Below are 16,280 nucleotides of genomic sequence, written 5' to 3' on the forward strand. Positions count from 1 at the left end.
CACACTCATTCATTCACACAAGCAAGCACACATCATGCACATATGATCACCATCTCCGGCAGTCTGACTGCCGAAAGCTAATGTGTAACTGTCTTTTCGTTGTGTGTATCTGCAACTAAATGAGTCATCTTTATGGTAGTAGCAATCTATCTTCTCATTGTACTGCTGATATAGCAGTCAATCAGTGTTGTGTGGCTGACTGGACCTGGTTAAGAGCAACTTATTGTACAATAATTTGAAAGTTATTTTAATTTAAAGAGATCATTGTTTATAATAAACTTTAATGTAGAATAAAACTTAAATTATACTACAGAAATGTATAACCTGCCTAAATCATATATAAAAAGGTATACAAAATTATTAAAAGGAACAAATATATTTTAACTAACATTACATTTTAATAATGGGTGACACATTGTCACGAGAAATGCCACAACTGTACATTTTTTTAAAAATGTTAAGTGTAACATTCTCAGTTGCAATTAGTAACACTTGATCACTAGTGTAAATCACATTTAATCATCATCTTCTGATCTGATTAGTCATTAACTGTAAAAAGTCAAACTTCTTTAAAAAGAATATACTTGCAAGCTATGAGAAGGAAGGACACTGTAGCATATTTGTGATGAAAGTGACAAGGGTATTATAATGCTGTTCCTTTTTATGGCTTATGACTACATTCTTTTTAAAGATTTTTGACTTTGCACAATTGTGACTAAAGTGAAGAAGTGAATGTGAATGTTCTAATGTTAGGTAGATGGATACTACATTATTAAACAAAATAAAAATGTGCTTAATGTTATAATCCTGTAAACAGGAGCTTGGATGTTTAATTCCATCAGGTCATGGATAATGACATTATAGCTGCTTACAATATGTGACTGTATCAGTTTGACTCAGAGGCAAAACTGGAAGCTATCCATTTGTCTTTTCTTAAATGACTTTCATGTGCAATAAGGTGATAGAGCAAGAAATTTTAGAAAAAGGAAAATGTGCCTTTGCTTCATTCTAAGTGCATTTATTACCACGAGAAGAAGGTAGGGTAACTCTGATACTGGTATGGAGAGGATGCTCTTTAAAAGAAACCAAGACAATCAGCCAGCCATATATTCTCCTCTGTGAAATCTTGTTCCATAATAGTAATAAACATGTTCATTTTGTCACCAAAACACAAGCACCTCTTTGGGAGTCCTGAATTGAGCACTTTCTCATACAGCATAGAGCCCAGATCCGGTTCCATTTGGTGTCTTTTCCTTTTTAAAAATGAAAGAAACATTTTGGATCACCACAAATAGCTTTGCCTAGCTCCTAATCATTTCAGGGTTCGCCTCCATAGCTGCCGTGTGGAGGACCCAGATTTGATTCCCACTATCATCATGGATTTTTCCTTGATAAGAGGACTGATAGGGAGTGCAGTCAGTCATGTGATGCTAATTGAGGAACTATTCAGCTGTTCATAGCAACTCCACAGCCTGGGAAGTCTGCTAAATGACTGGGAGAGCAGTGTGCTGATAACATGCCCCTCCATCCCACACCTGCATGACGCCATAAGGCAGAGGTTGATAAAGTGGCTAGTAAGACATCTGAAAATCCTTCACAGTTATTCAAGGACCTAGCCTAAGCATTTCAGAGGAAACATATCCATACATATTCATAAAAATTGCAAAAATGGATGTACATATGTATGTATGTTCCACATCTCCTAAACTACAGGACTGATTTTAACCAAATTTGGTACACATAGCATGTACTGTCAGGAAGGAATGATGGTGTAGACCATGACACAAGAATATCCACACTTTAGTTATCCAGTATTTGAGAATAAGAGGACTTAGAGATTTGCAACAAACATTACACTAAATTCAAACCCTTATGAAACTTTTTCTCACTGACAACCCCCACAAAATGATGAAGGGAAAAAAGTTTGTCCCTTGCTATATTTCACTATTCATGCAGTAAAACTGCCACATGAAGCATGAAATTTTAATTTGATACTTCCTTACTACTAACTGTTTTTATGACACATTTTGCAAACAGTATTCACATGTATCATTGAATGTACCAGAAAAATTACATCATAGTGCAACACTTAGTTCAGGAGCTATGATGTCATGAACACTGAATGCATAAAAGCTACAGAATCAGGCAAGACATTTAAATTTATTACTGTATCAGTACCTATCAAAATACATCATTTTATGGCACACACTTCAAGAGATATGATGCCATAAAGACTGAGATGTGTGAGAAACTGCTGGATTATGCATGATGTTATAATGTGTTAATTCTTTACTACTAGCTCTATTTGCAACATGTTTCACAGGTAGTATCCACATTTGCCACTTGTGACATTTGCCTGCTTTATTTCTTCATTGATAGTCTTCGGTGTTGGCATACTGCACTGCTAAACTGGCTGAAAAATGGGGGGCAGAAATTCATCACTGACTACTGTAAATGATGTAGCTGACAGTTGCACAGTTGCTTTTCACAGTTCTTTACTTTCACTGTTCACAACCCCACGATATTACAGCTATATGGCCAGTTCACTATTGGGTAACTTTTGATAAGCTTCATTAACAGTTTGCAGGCAAACATCAGCATACTGCTACAATAGTTTACTGTTGAACATCTATGAGCAGTAAATACCTTACCACACAGCTCACTATTTCTCAAATAAATTGAACAGACACTGCCATTGTTTTAACACATGGCCTATTTATGTTACACTAATTCCACTTTCAGTTGATGCATTACTCTAACTGATACAGACTTCCTGTCTGAAAATTGGCCATGAACTGACTATCTCGGGATCAGAAATTGAGCCTTTATATATCCTCACAATAACAGGCACTGAAACTAGGCATCGTTTGGTGTTTAAGTTAACAGAAATTACAATTAAAACATAACTTATTCAATTAACTGAATACAGCGAAAAATGCATTCTTTCTAACAATTTCTTATACCACAAAGTTGAGGCTGAATTATTTGTTTAAATAATGAAATTAACAGATATAGTTACATGAACAATGCTTTTGACAAATCTGGTAATTATTTTGGAATTAAATAAGGGCTGGCTTTGCTAACATATTTTTGGGTAGAGCCAAATAAATACTTAAAGAATCCTAGTAGTTCTTCCAAATGTTTATAATTAGTACACAATTTATATTTGTTTGTTTATAAGTCAACAATAGAATCTAAGTCATGAAACAATTGCTGATTTCATCCTGTAACAAAAGATATTAACTGAGAATGGTCAAAATAAATTAGGAAATTAATAATAAACGCAAAACTAAGCACAAAATTAGATCTGGTGGTGTATTCCTTAAGATTGAGGACCAGCCTTTCTCTATTATGGAAATGCAGATTATACTCATGTATGTTAATGGTAAATAGGCAAAAATGAAAATAAAATGAATTTAAGGAGGCAGACAGTGAAACAAGAGAGGAAGTAAAAAGATCCCAGCTTACTTCATCACACACTGAGTGTACTTAGAAAAGTGTATCATTCTATGGCACATAGTTCAGGAGATATGAAGTTATAAACACTGAGATGCCTGAGAAACTGGCATCATGCATGACATTCTAATTTATTACTTCTTTACTACTAACTCCTTTCATGATACATTTCACAGAACAGTAGGCAAATATACCACTGAATGTACCTGCAAAAGTATATCAGAGTACAGTGCATAGCTCCAGAGACACAGTGTCATGAGCATTAAGCTCCATGAAAATGAAACTGCAGTCATTAGACATACAGGTGAAATATGTGTACAAATAACATGAAATATGTCAAATATGTGTGAAACATATTTGATATTTGTATGTGTGAGCAAAGCTGTGGGTAGAAAGCTCATCCTGTACCGCTGAAATGATTTCAATCCAATTTATTGGTACCCATAGTAGTTACAATCTGGAAAGAAATACTGTACGGGTAAGAACAACCAGGCATGAGTGTGATGACAAGAGAAGGGAGTATGAGGAGATAGAGAAACAGAGGGGAAGGAGGAGATAGGCACAAATAGAAGAAGGAGGATATGGACAGAGACAGGGGGATGAAGAGACAGGCAGAGGGATGGGGGAAGATGAGATGACCAGACAGAGGTGGAGGAGGAAAATGACAGAGAAAGGGATGAGTAGAAGAAACACAGAGAGAGGGGAGAGTAAGAGATGGACAAATAAAGAAAAGGGAAGGAGTTGAAGAGGGAGAGTGTGGAGGAGAATACGGATAGAGAGAGGGGGAGGAGATGGACAGAGAGAGGGAGTGGCGGAGATTGACAAGAGGGGGGGGGGGGAGGAGGAGGTGGAACAAGAGGGGGATGAGGTGATGGACACATAGGGAAGCAGCAGGTAGACAGAGGGGGAGGAGCAGATTGACAGAGAGAGGGAGCAGGAGGGATGGATTTGGATGGAAAGAGGGGCAGGAGAGGATTGGCAGAGACTGAGTGATGAAGGAGATGGACAAAGAGAGGGCGATAAATAAATACCCGGGCGATACCATATTTCTCAGCTAGCTATAAATATGTATGTATGTAGGTATGTGCCACATCTCCTGTTCAGCCACTGGACTAATTTCAACACATAGTACACATATCAGTTATTACCAAGAAAGAATCTCTGTGGAGGTATAAAACACCTACCTACCAAAGGGGTAGGTGTGGGTATGAAAAAGAAGCCTAGCGCACAGTGCACAAATTCCCAAACTTTACTCATTGAGTATTTAAGAATGAGAGCACTTAATGAATTGCAAAAACTTTACACATAGTTTCAAACCTTTATGAAACTTTTTCTCACTGACAACCCACACTATATAATGAAAATAGAAATCACTTACTACATTTTCACTGTTCATGCCAGTAAAACTGCCAACTCAGAAATGACGTTTTAATTTATTAGAGTAGCTTTAAAATTCCTTTGCAAGGGGAGGGGATGGGGGAGAGGTGCTACTTAGTAATAATATCCTATTCACAGGTACAGAAGTGTGGCTGATTCCCTGGGTAATTGGAGACATACCAGCACTGGCTGGATAAAATGCACCAGGATGGATGTGGATTACTTCTTCAAAACTTTTGGTGTGACCATTCACAGTTTCCTCTGCTTTATTCACTCCTTCCATCCTTGCTTCCATAGTCTTCTATTGAATTCACCTCTCTTTTTCCATATGTATCTTGTTTTCCTTCAGTAGGTCACCTCAGTGTAGTCATCTTGCACCCTTACCTCTCTTACACTTTTTCATTTCATTCACTGACATTTTCTGGTTCACAATGATCCTTGCAAGGCTTTCCAGTAAAAGAAACACTTACCCATAAAGACAACTTAGCTGAGGGTTCAAGGCTGACCACAGATCCTTTTATATTGAAATGAATTGCTATTTTTATTCACAGTTTATGCTTTGTGCTGTTATGAACATTGTTTGATTTAAATTGTTTATTGATCTCTTTTTCACCACAGCTTCCAAGATCATATGTGGGACAATATGAAATTTTTGACATAGATCGCCAGTAAGTATATTTTAACTATCTTTCTCCTCATAGTAGTTGCGTACATTGATATTAATCTTAGAAGTGTGGACATTGATAGATATATGTAGTTTGTTAAAACCATTGAACAATATAATTTTTTTTTTTATTTTGACCTACAGCAGCACAACACATTTTAGTAATGTCAGCACTTGCTTTGAATTTGTGGAACACTTCAAACAATAGTTATTTTAAAGGATCAAGTGCAGTAAATAATTTCCTCTATTTTAAAAGTTATTATTTTAAATTCAGTATATTGGGTATGTTTCCACACAAATGACCCTACTGTATATCTTATCTACCATTCAAAAATCTTCTTCCTCCTTTCTGTATGATAAAGTTTGTGAATCAACAATTCAACATCTCTTTGAGCAATGTATAGCTGAGTGTTAGTGCTAGCATAAACAAAAATACTTTTGAAAATCTTGGTTGGCACCCAAGTGTAATCTATAGCTAAACTTCTTGAACAAGTAAAACTGTGTGGTGTACTGGCATTCAAATGAAAAGCTTTGTGTTTTATGTGTGTTGGTAGACACTTGCTCATAAACAACCAAACAGAGATGCATTATATTTACATATACAAAAAAGGACAGCATGAATGGTGACTAGTTTGTTTGGCCCCTGGGAGTGTTTCTTATAAATACTTGGAAACCTGGACTGCTCAACACCAGAACATAGGCACCAGCTATTCCTATCTACTCACAAAGTTTCAAGAACCAGAATATGGGTGGGAATTAGTGAAGTTCTGTGGCAGGAGGAACAAGACTTCTGGTCAGGTGAATACAGGGTTATAAATACAAAATCAAATAGGGGTAATGCAAGAGTAGGTTTAGTAATGAATAAAAATTAATTTATTAATTAAATTATTCAGATAGTGAAGCGAGATAAAAATTTATTAGTCAAGGGGGACTGGAAGTAGGAAAAGGAAGAGAAGGAAAAGCTGTAGCTGAATATGGAATGGGGGAAAGGAATGCCTGGTAGAATTTTGCACAGAGCATAACTTAATCATAGCTAACACTTGGTTTAAAAATCATGAAAGGTGATTGTACACCTGGCAGAGGTGTGGAGACACTGGAAGGTTCCAGATATATTATACAATGGTAAGACAGAGATTTAGGAACCAGCTTTTAAATTGTAAGACATTTCCAGGGGCAGATGTGGACTCTGACTGCAATCTAGTGGTTATGAACTGTAGATTAAAACTGAAGGAACTGCGAAAAGGTGGGAATCTAAGGACATGGAATCTGGATAAACTGAAAGAACCAGAGGTTGTAGAAAGTTTCAGAGAGAGCATTAGGGAATGATTGACAAGAAATATAGTAGAAGAAGAATGGTTAGCTTCGAGAGATGGACTAGTAAAGGCAGCAGAGGATCAAGTAGGTAAAAAGACGAGGGCTAGTAGGAATCCTTGGGTAACAGAAGAGATATTGAACTTCACTGATGAAAGGAGAAAATATAAAAATGCAGTAAATGAAGTAGGCAAAAAGGAACACAAATGTTTCAAAAAATGAGATCAACAAGAAGTGCAAAATGGTTCTAAGCAAAGAAAGGAAAGCAGAAAGATGGAAGGAGTATCTAGAGGATCTATACAAGGGTGATGTACTTTAGGGCGATATTATGGAAATGGAAGAGGACGTAGATGAAGATGAAATGAAAGATATGATACTGCATGACGAATCTGACAGAGCACTGAAAGACCTAATTTGAAACAAGACCCTGAGAGTAGACAACATTCCATTAGAACTAATGACAGCCTAAGGAGAGCCAGCTCTGATAAAACTGTACACTTGGCGAACAAGATGTATGAGACGGGCAAAATACCATCAGACTTTAAGAAGAATATAATAATTCCAATCCCAAAGAAAGCATGTGTTGACAGTGTGAAAATTAGTGAACTCTCAATTTAATAAGTCATGGTTGCAAAATACTAACACAAATTCTTTACAAACAAAAGGAAAAACTGGTAGAAGCCTACCTCGTGGAAGATCTGTTTGTATTCCATAGAAATATTGGAACACGTGAGGCAATACTGACCCTATGATTTATTTTAGAAGATAGAATAAGGAAAGGCAAACCTATGTTTCTAGAATTTGCAGACTTAGTAAAAGCTTTTGACAATGTCAACTGGAATACTCTCTCTCAAATTCTGAAGGTGGAAGGTATAAATACAGGGGGCAAAAGGCTATTAACAATTTGTACAGAAACCAGATGGCGGTTATAAGAGTCGGGGAGCATGAAAGGGAAGCAGTGGTTGAGAATGGACTGAGACAGGTTTTTAGCCTATCCCTGATCTTATTCAGTCTGTATATAGAACAAGCAGTAAAGGAAACAAAAGAAAAATTTGGAGTAGGTATTAAAATTCATGGAGAAGAAATAAAAACTTTGAGGTTTCCTGACGACATTGTAATTTTGTAAGTAGTAGATGAGTTTTGCTATTTGGGGAGCAAAATAACTTATGATGGTTAAAGTAGAGAGGATATAAAATTTAGTCTGGCAATGGCAAGGAAAGTGTTTCTGAAAAAGAGAAATTTGTTAACATCAAGTATAGATTTAAGTGTCAGAAGGTCATTTCTGAACATATTTGTATGGAGTGTAGCCATGTATGGAAGTGAAACATGGACAATAACTAGTTTATACAAGAAGAGGACAGAAGCTTTTTAAATGTGGTGTTACAGAATAATGCTGAAGATTAGATGGGTAGATCATGTAATTAATAAGGAGGTACTGAATAGAATTGAAGAAAAGAGGAATTTGTGACACAACTTGACTAGAAGAAGGGATCAGTTCATAGGACTCATTCTGAGGCATCAAGGGATCACCAATTTAGTATTGGAGGGCAGCTTGGAGGGTAAAAACCATAGAGGGAGACCAAGAGGTGAATACACTAAGCAGATTCAGAAGGATATAGATTGCAGTAGTTACTTGGAGATGAAGAAGATTAGATGGGTAGATCATGTAATTAATAAGGAGGTACTGAATAGAATTGAAGAAAAGAGGAATTTGTGACACAACTTGACTAGAAGAAGGGATCAGTTCATAGGACTCATTCTGAGGCATCAAGGGATCACCAATTTAGTATTGGAGGGCAGCTTGGAGGGTAAAAACCATAGAGGGAGACCAAGAGGTGAATACACTAAGCAGATTCAGAAGGATATAGATTGCAGTAGTTACTTGGAGATGAAGAAGCTTGTACAGGATAGAGTAGCACGGAGGGCTGCATCAAACCAGTCTCTGGAATGAAGACCACAACAGTAACATAGGACTAAACAAGGTCAGACTAATTACCTCGTGTATAGAGCCGTATAAGCAGTCATTCTTCCTGAACTCCATATGCAAAGTAAATTAGAAAAAACCCTTATACATAGTACAATAGGAAGTATCCTCTTCCATGCACTTCAAAGTAAGTATATGTAGAGGCTTTCCATGCTGAATAACGTATCAGTGACCATGAGGAAACTGTAGAAACGATGGTTACCCAAATTCAGAAGGCAAGCAAAACAAGTGGAAAGATTTTATATGTTCCTTTAACTAGACAAATAGGTGTTAGTGTCATATCTCAGCAAGGACCTTCAAACATTCAGCTGTGGGCGGTAGCATGTAGAAGATCTGTGGCTCAAATTTAGAAAATAGTTAACCAACTACTGAATAAATATGTATACCAACAGCAGCAGGAACTGGTTGAATGGGAGTAGGCTTTGTCATGGGTAGGAAGGAAAGACAGAGTGAGTTACTATGAACAGTCTGTGGTAAGATAATTCTCATCAGAATTCTCAAACTAACACCAACAACATCCTGACATCACAAGCAGTAGATAGAGAAAGTATATGAGGACAATGAATGGTAATACAGGAGATGAAGTCGAATAATCATGGGGGAGCGGAACACAAGAGTAGAGGAGGAAATCAGCAGTAGGGGAGAGAACAGAAGAAAGAGCTACTGGAAAATGTGGGCTCAGTAGAAATAATCAGAGAAAAAAAAAGACTAATAGAGTTCTGCAATAAATTTCAGTCTCTAATAGTTTATAGATTTCTCAAAAATCTCAAGTGGAAGAGGCATACTTGGAAATTGTCTGAAGACACAGGAAGATTCCAAATGGATTACATCATAGCAAGACAGATTTTCCAAAATCAGAATGCAAAGTTACCATGAACAGATACAGATTCAAATCACACTGTAGTAATAATAATGAGTAGGTGTAAGTATGAGATTCTTCTGGAAGAATCAGTATGGAAAGAAGTGGATTACTGAAGTACTACTGAATAATGAAGTACATTTGAAGTTCTTTAAAGCTGTAAATACTTTGATAATGAAGATCACAGTAGGTGATTCAGTTGAAGAGGAATGGACACCTCTGTAATGGGTAATCACAGAAAAGGGACAAACAAACAAAAGATAAAGACATGTTCATAGGATTTCTTGACCTAGAAAAAGTGTTTGGTAATGTAAAATGGTGCAAAATGTTCAAATCTATGAGAAAAATAGTTGTAAGCTAAAGTGGAAAAAGTGATAATATACAGTATGTACAAAAGTCAAGAGAGAACAATGAGAACTGAGGATCTAGAACAAAGTGCCCAGATTAAAAAGGATGCAAGACAGGTATGCAGTTTTTAACCACTACTGCTCAGGGTGTACATTGAAGAAGCAGTGATGGATATTAAAAAAAAGAGTTTAGGAGTAGCCCTAAAATATTGTTTAGGGATATCGGTGATAAGATTCACTGCTATCCTGAGTGAAAGTGAACAAACAGCATGAAATTACTTGTAATTACTTAGTCACTGCACATAGTATCTATTCTCACTGTATACCCGAACATGAAATAACTTATTGTCTGTTGTTTGCAGTTAAGTAGCTAACTGCAGACTGACTTTAATACCAACAACATATTATTGCTAACTTGTTTCTGATTCACAAGGAAATATACAATTCAACAACTAACTGTGGATTGACTGGAGCATTGTCCTGCATGCATGTAAAATTAAACATCACAATTTGTTGTTATATTTTAATTATTAGCATAACAGAGAACAAAATAAGAGGGTCTACAAAATTATAATAAGCAAAACAGGTAGTCTGTTTAACTACAACCTGTATTTCCAGAAAAATACCAAAATTAGAGGTACTGTTTTATGTAAATAATTTCTGCTTCTGAAGGGATTCACAGCACCCACCAAAAACTGCCAAAAAACATTTGTTTCAAATTGAATAATTAGCAAACTAACAAGTGCTTTTAATAGAAGTGGGAAATTTTGGAATAAAAAAAATCCATGCTGCAAAATTATCTTACTGAATTTTGGAAATGATAATTACTGTATTTAAGATTTGAAAATCCTGGAATGTGAACCTTTTGAATGTAAATACCTTTTCAAATGGTCTTGAGAAAAGTAAAATGTTTTATGAAAAGAGGAAAATGAAGAGTTAAGTGAGGTAACTCACTCTAGAAACATACAGTTGTTTGCTCATTGAAAATTTCACCCCTATGTATTTTTGAAAAGTCTTAACTTATGAATATTACTTAATGTTATTATTTCGTAAAAAACTTACTATAATAACTAAACAGTGGAAAAAATTCACACAGACACACACACACACACACACACACACACACACACACACACACACACACCTATTCATGCAAATGCAACTCACATGCACGTGGTCACAGTCTCTAGGTGTTGAGGCACATAGGAGTTTTGGGTTAGGAGTATGCACGTATGTGCATGTGCTCACACACACACACACACACACACACACACACACACACACACACACAGAGAGAGAGAGAGAGAGAGAGAGAGAGAGAGAGCTGTGGTTTGTAGTAATTGAAAGTCAAATTAACTTAAACTTTTCCAGCTTTTATGAGTTTGATTCAATCTCTAGCTGTCATAGGTCTTTCTTGATTTTGTCCAATCGTTGCTTCCTGGGTCATCTAAGCAGACATTTTCCTTGTGATCTTCTTGACTTAATTTACTATACAATGTTTGACTATCACATCAGTTCATAAAGTTCCTGGTTCTTCCTTCTTTTCCAGCCATGTGCATCTTTCACTGGGCCAAACACGGTACATAAAGATTTTGTTTCGATATTAACAATTTTGGTAAACATTTTTGGAATACAGTGATCAATAGATTATTATATTTTGACTAAAGTTCAGTCTTGATCACAATAAACATAAATGGCGTGATCAAGACTGAACTTTAGTCAAAATTTAAAAAAAAAAAAAAAAAATATCAATATTAACAGTTTTTCATTGTCCAGCTTTCTGGCAGTTGAGTCACTGTGCAATATAAGACATTGGATTATATGCCTTGAGTTCTGTTTCATTGCCTCTGGCAATGTTTGACAAGAAATCATCATGAACAGCCTCATTGGACTCAAGCAATTTGGCAAAGATATTCCTTCTTTCTTCTTTGTATTCTTTAGTTAGGCTTCAAGGAGCCTACTGCATATCAACCTATGGGCATGCCAAGTGTGTCAACACTACCAACAGGCACGTCAAGTTGAGCACTGAGTTGTGTAATTGTTATTCATCTATTACATTGAACAACACCGCAGGCATCACAGCTGTGTGCAGCCCGTCTGCACATGTGAGATCAGCCAGGTTCTGTTCTCCTCATTTTGCTGGTGACAGACATTTCGCCCAGCAACTTACCATGTTTTTATCCACTGCCCGGTGTCTGTAGGCATTCTGTAGTTGCCTGTGTATATTTGTGATGGTCTGGTTTTCTGCCAAAAGAAGTTTAATAATTGCTCTTTGTCTGAACACACCTCAGTTGCAGATACCCTCTGAAGACTTGTTATAGTACTGCTGTCTACAGGGATTTACCAGAAATAATGTGAGATGGTATAGGAATGTTTAAGGACATTGCTAATAAAATTACAATTCTTTTAACCAAAACTGGCTGAGAAAAAATGTATTGCAATATTTATTGAACACCCATGTAAAAGTTGCAAAGATGATCTTTATTGCTGTTTTATCGGTTCATTTCACTTGCTATGAATGATAATTTGAAGAAAATACAAATAAACATGTTTTTATGTCTACACATCACTGCATACCTAACAAATAATGAAACTTTAGCTAAGCATTCAAAAATAGTTGGGGCAAATTCATTAAAAAAGTTTTCAACCCATGTTTTTGTGCGTAGTGTTCTGTTTCTCGCTGAACTTTCCCAGTCTCCATCACTGCATACCTGACACATTTGATGTCATCATGAAACTTATTTCAGTAATTGCCTGCCAGCTAATGCCCCTCTCACTGACAGATTAACAGATCTAGGACATATTCTTACTTGTCCTCAGTCAGGATTTCCCAAATGCATAGAATCCCACCAGATTCAGTTTACTGTATATACTGAGAAATGGTAGCACTCTACTGTTAACTTGTTAAACTCTTGTGATGGTATTGCAATTCTCTAAATTTTCCACACCAGAGAGTGCATAAACAGAGACATGAAATTCAGGATCTAATCATATGTATACAAACATTTTCCATGCAATTGTATGTTACTCGCCCAGATATCTTTAAAACAGTTAATGTAAGGCATACGCTAAATCTGCTGGTTTTTTTCTTGATTCATCACATGCTGTTGAAGTAGATAGAGTAAATGATAGTGCTAGTGTGACAACTTATACTTTCTTCTAAGTAATTAGTGGGCCTCACATAGTATGAATGTAACTTTAGTGCAATTTTTTTCACTATATTAGAACAGACAATTGGTCAGTTAACAATATTGTTTATAGTTGTGTGTGCAAAGAGGAACATAACTTTTAGTCCTAAAACTGAAAATAACTACTTTTTTTCCAGGGAAAGCTATCCACTACTGAGTATGGAGAAGAATGAGGATAGGCATTTGCTAAATCTAGTTGTGTGGGCACCAGTAGGAAATGGACTTGCATATGTTTATCATAATAATATATATTATAGACAAACTGTGGACTCAGAAGATTACAAGCTTACTCAAACTGGTATTCCACATGTTGTGTACAATGGTGTACCAGATTCAAATTACTTGGGTAAGAAATAAAGTAATTATTGTTTTTATTTTTATTTTTTCATTTCTTTGTTGTTTTCTGTTGATCAAAGCTTGAAAGAGAACTATGAACAACATGGATTGTACCTGAAGTGATGACTGAAAGTTTGTGCAAGGACCAAGACTTAAACCTAGATTCACTTGTCACATCAGGCAGATATCAGCTCAGTTACTGTGATAATTAACTATTCTCACCTTAATAAGTGCTCTCATGTTTATATATATATCATCAACCATGTATTACTCACTGTTAGATTTTGGCCTTTTCCCAGATTTATCCACATGTTATGATTTTCATCTTTTCCCATCCCAAGTTTTTCTGCTTGTTTGTTTATGTCGTCAGTTCATCTTCTGTTAGGGTGTCCTTTATGTCTTTTCTTATCATGATGCATCTAACAGACAATCTTCTTAGTTCATCTCCCATTATTTTGTGTTGTTATATGGCATGTCCATCTCCATTTCAGTTTTTTTGAAAGTCACTATCATCCCTGAACCCCATCTCTACTCTTATCCATTTTTTTGTCTGCCTGTTCCTTCTTCTTATGCCCAACATACATTTTTCCTTGATCTATTTGGCAGCCTCCATCTTTTGGGCTGGTTTTTTAAGTCCATATTTCACTTCCAGAATTTAGTACTAACATTATACTTTGGTTACAGTTTTTTACATTTAGAGCATGTTAGGAATTTACTTCTGGGGACAGCATCCAGTTTATCAGATGAGCTTCTACGACATTTTTATCCTCCTATTTATTTCTTTAAGTTCCCATCTACTTGTTGTTTTCAGTTTTCCTAACAATCCAATAGCCGGACACTGTGGCTGAGCGGTTCTAGGCACTTCAGTCCGGAACTGCGCTGCTGCTATGGTCGCAGGTTGGAATCCTGACTCGGGCATGGATGTGTGTGATGTCCTTAGGTTAGTTAGGTTTAAGTAGTTCTAACTCTAGGGTACTGATGACCTCAGATGTTAAGTGCCATAGGGCTTAGAGCCATTTGAACCATTTTGAATCTAACAATACAAGTTTATCAACTGTATCTCTAACTTCATTATTAATCTTTACTATGCTAGCATCACACACATTTTTTTGGTGTTACTGTATTTATTCTTCTTGCTTACTATCATACTTGCTATGTTATTCTTCCATGCTTTGCTGAAGTTCTTCTGGATCCAAAGCAGATAAAATAATGTGCTCTTCAAATCAAAGCTTGTTAGGTAAAATTCATTTACATGGAGTCCTTCTTCATCCCAGCTGAGTGATTTGAAAACCTCTTTAATGACTGCAGAAAATATGCTTGGTAAAATGGAGATAACCTTCTCAGTTCTGAAAAGTTTCATTCTCTTAACATAGTCAAGTGATAGAACTTGTAGTATATACCCCTCAAGGAATTCTTTTCGGTAGATTCTATTTCTTGATCTTAAGTGCTACCAGCACAGATTTAGTGTGAATGAGTTGAATATGTTCTCATAGACCATAAATGCCATACAAGTGATAACTGATATTTGTTGCTTTTTTCTATAACTTTGCTGAGAATCTGTCAATAGGTCACTGTGCTACAGCCACTCCTAAAGCCAGCTTGTACTTTTCCTTAGCTGAAGATGAAAGTTTATTCTGTACCTACAGAACATAATAACACAATGCCAAGAAACTTCAATAAGTTGTGCAGGGTTTGAACCCATCTCCAGAAACATCATTTCATGAAGCTAAAGAATGTCAAAGTTACAGGGTCTAATGCCTGATGACAGGGCACCCCTCCAGCAGCTAACATATATTTGTACATGGACCATGAGCAGAACTGCACACAACAGGCCTGACAGCATTCAGTACATGATATCGCATGTATCACTACAACACTGTGGAGCATCAAAACCCACATATGTTGTTAAAAGAGTGGTCAAGTGACAAATGTAAGTCCCTCCAACCTCAGTGTTCTGTAACATCATTTCTGGATGTGACTGCCTATACTAGTTTGTTTCTCAAACGAACCTCCATATCTCAAATTTGGTGTTATCAGTTTGTTACACTTTGTACATAATTATTTTAATGACAGGGCAATACTTCCCACAAATTACAGAGATGACACTGAGTTTTATTTCATTAGTAAGTTTTAATTTCTCATGGAAGTTCATTTTAGGAAAAATACTGCTGCAGAGATTCATATCACTTGTTGCTTGGCATAAGATATGTTGGCAATGAAAATGATTGTGTAGTTTGTCAGTTTGTTGCAAAGGCTATCACTGGTAGGCTTATAATTTATTTATGTTACAGAGGCTGAAAAGAACTGTGGGTAAACTGTGACTGGTTTGATTGGTGCACATCTCTCTGTTTAAAACATCTCACTTCTTTTAATGGACATAGATAATCACATTATTAATAAAGTAAATAAAATTTTTATTAGAGTTCAGGGTGTAAATTTGTGGCTATTTATGACCTTCATAGATCACTGCGAACTTAATGTAATACATTTACTGGAAAATCCTTCTATGGCATTCAGTTTCAATTTTGTTTTTTTGTTCAAAAGATATCGTGTCATGTAAGACCAACTTATAGATATCAGTCATCAGACAAACAAGGGATGTTGAGGTGTTTCATACTGTTGTTTAATTACTAAGGGAAATTACAGCAGAGAAGATACATCAGTCACAAAAATAAAAAAAGCACTCTTCTCAATATCAAATGTATGTCTTCGAGTGCTGTCAATTGCATTCTGATACCATTTTTTATATTCTTCACTC

At 36.1% G+C, this 16,280-nt stretch overlaps 1 protein-coding gene across 2 annotated transcripts in view; it reads left to right on the forward strand.

The window, feature by feature from the left end:
* LOC126190848 (venom dipeptidyl peptidase 4-like) overlaps nucleotides 1-16,280 on the forward strand; it is a 290,630-nt gene that overhangs the window by 202,379 nt on the left and 71,971 nt on the right. For both annotated transcript variants that reach the window (XM_049931436.1, XM_049931435.1), the window contains exons 5-6: nucleotides 5,452-5,501; nucleotides 13,324-13,532. In XM_049931436.1, the coding sequence (XP_049787393.1) occupies nucleotides 5,452-5,501; nucleotides 13,324-13,532 (259 nt within the window). The remainder of the gene's footprint in view (nucleotides 1-5,451; nucleotides 5,502-13,323; nucleotides 13,533-16,280) is intronic.

Source organism: Schistocerca cancellata, chromosome 6, assembly GCF_023864275.1.
Source record: "Schistocerca cancellata isolate TAMUIC-IGC-003103 chromosome 6, iqSchCanc2.1, whole genome shotgun sequence".
NCBI classification, from domain to species: domain Eukaryota; kingdom Metazoa; phylum Arthropoda; class Insecta; order Orthoptera; family Acrididae; genus Schistocerca; species Schistocerca cancellata.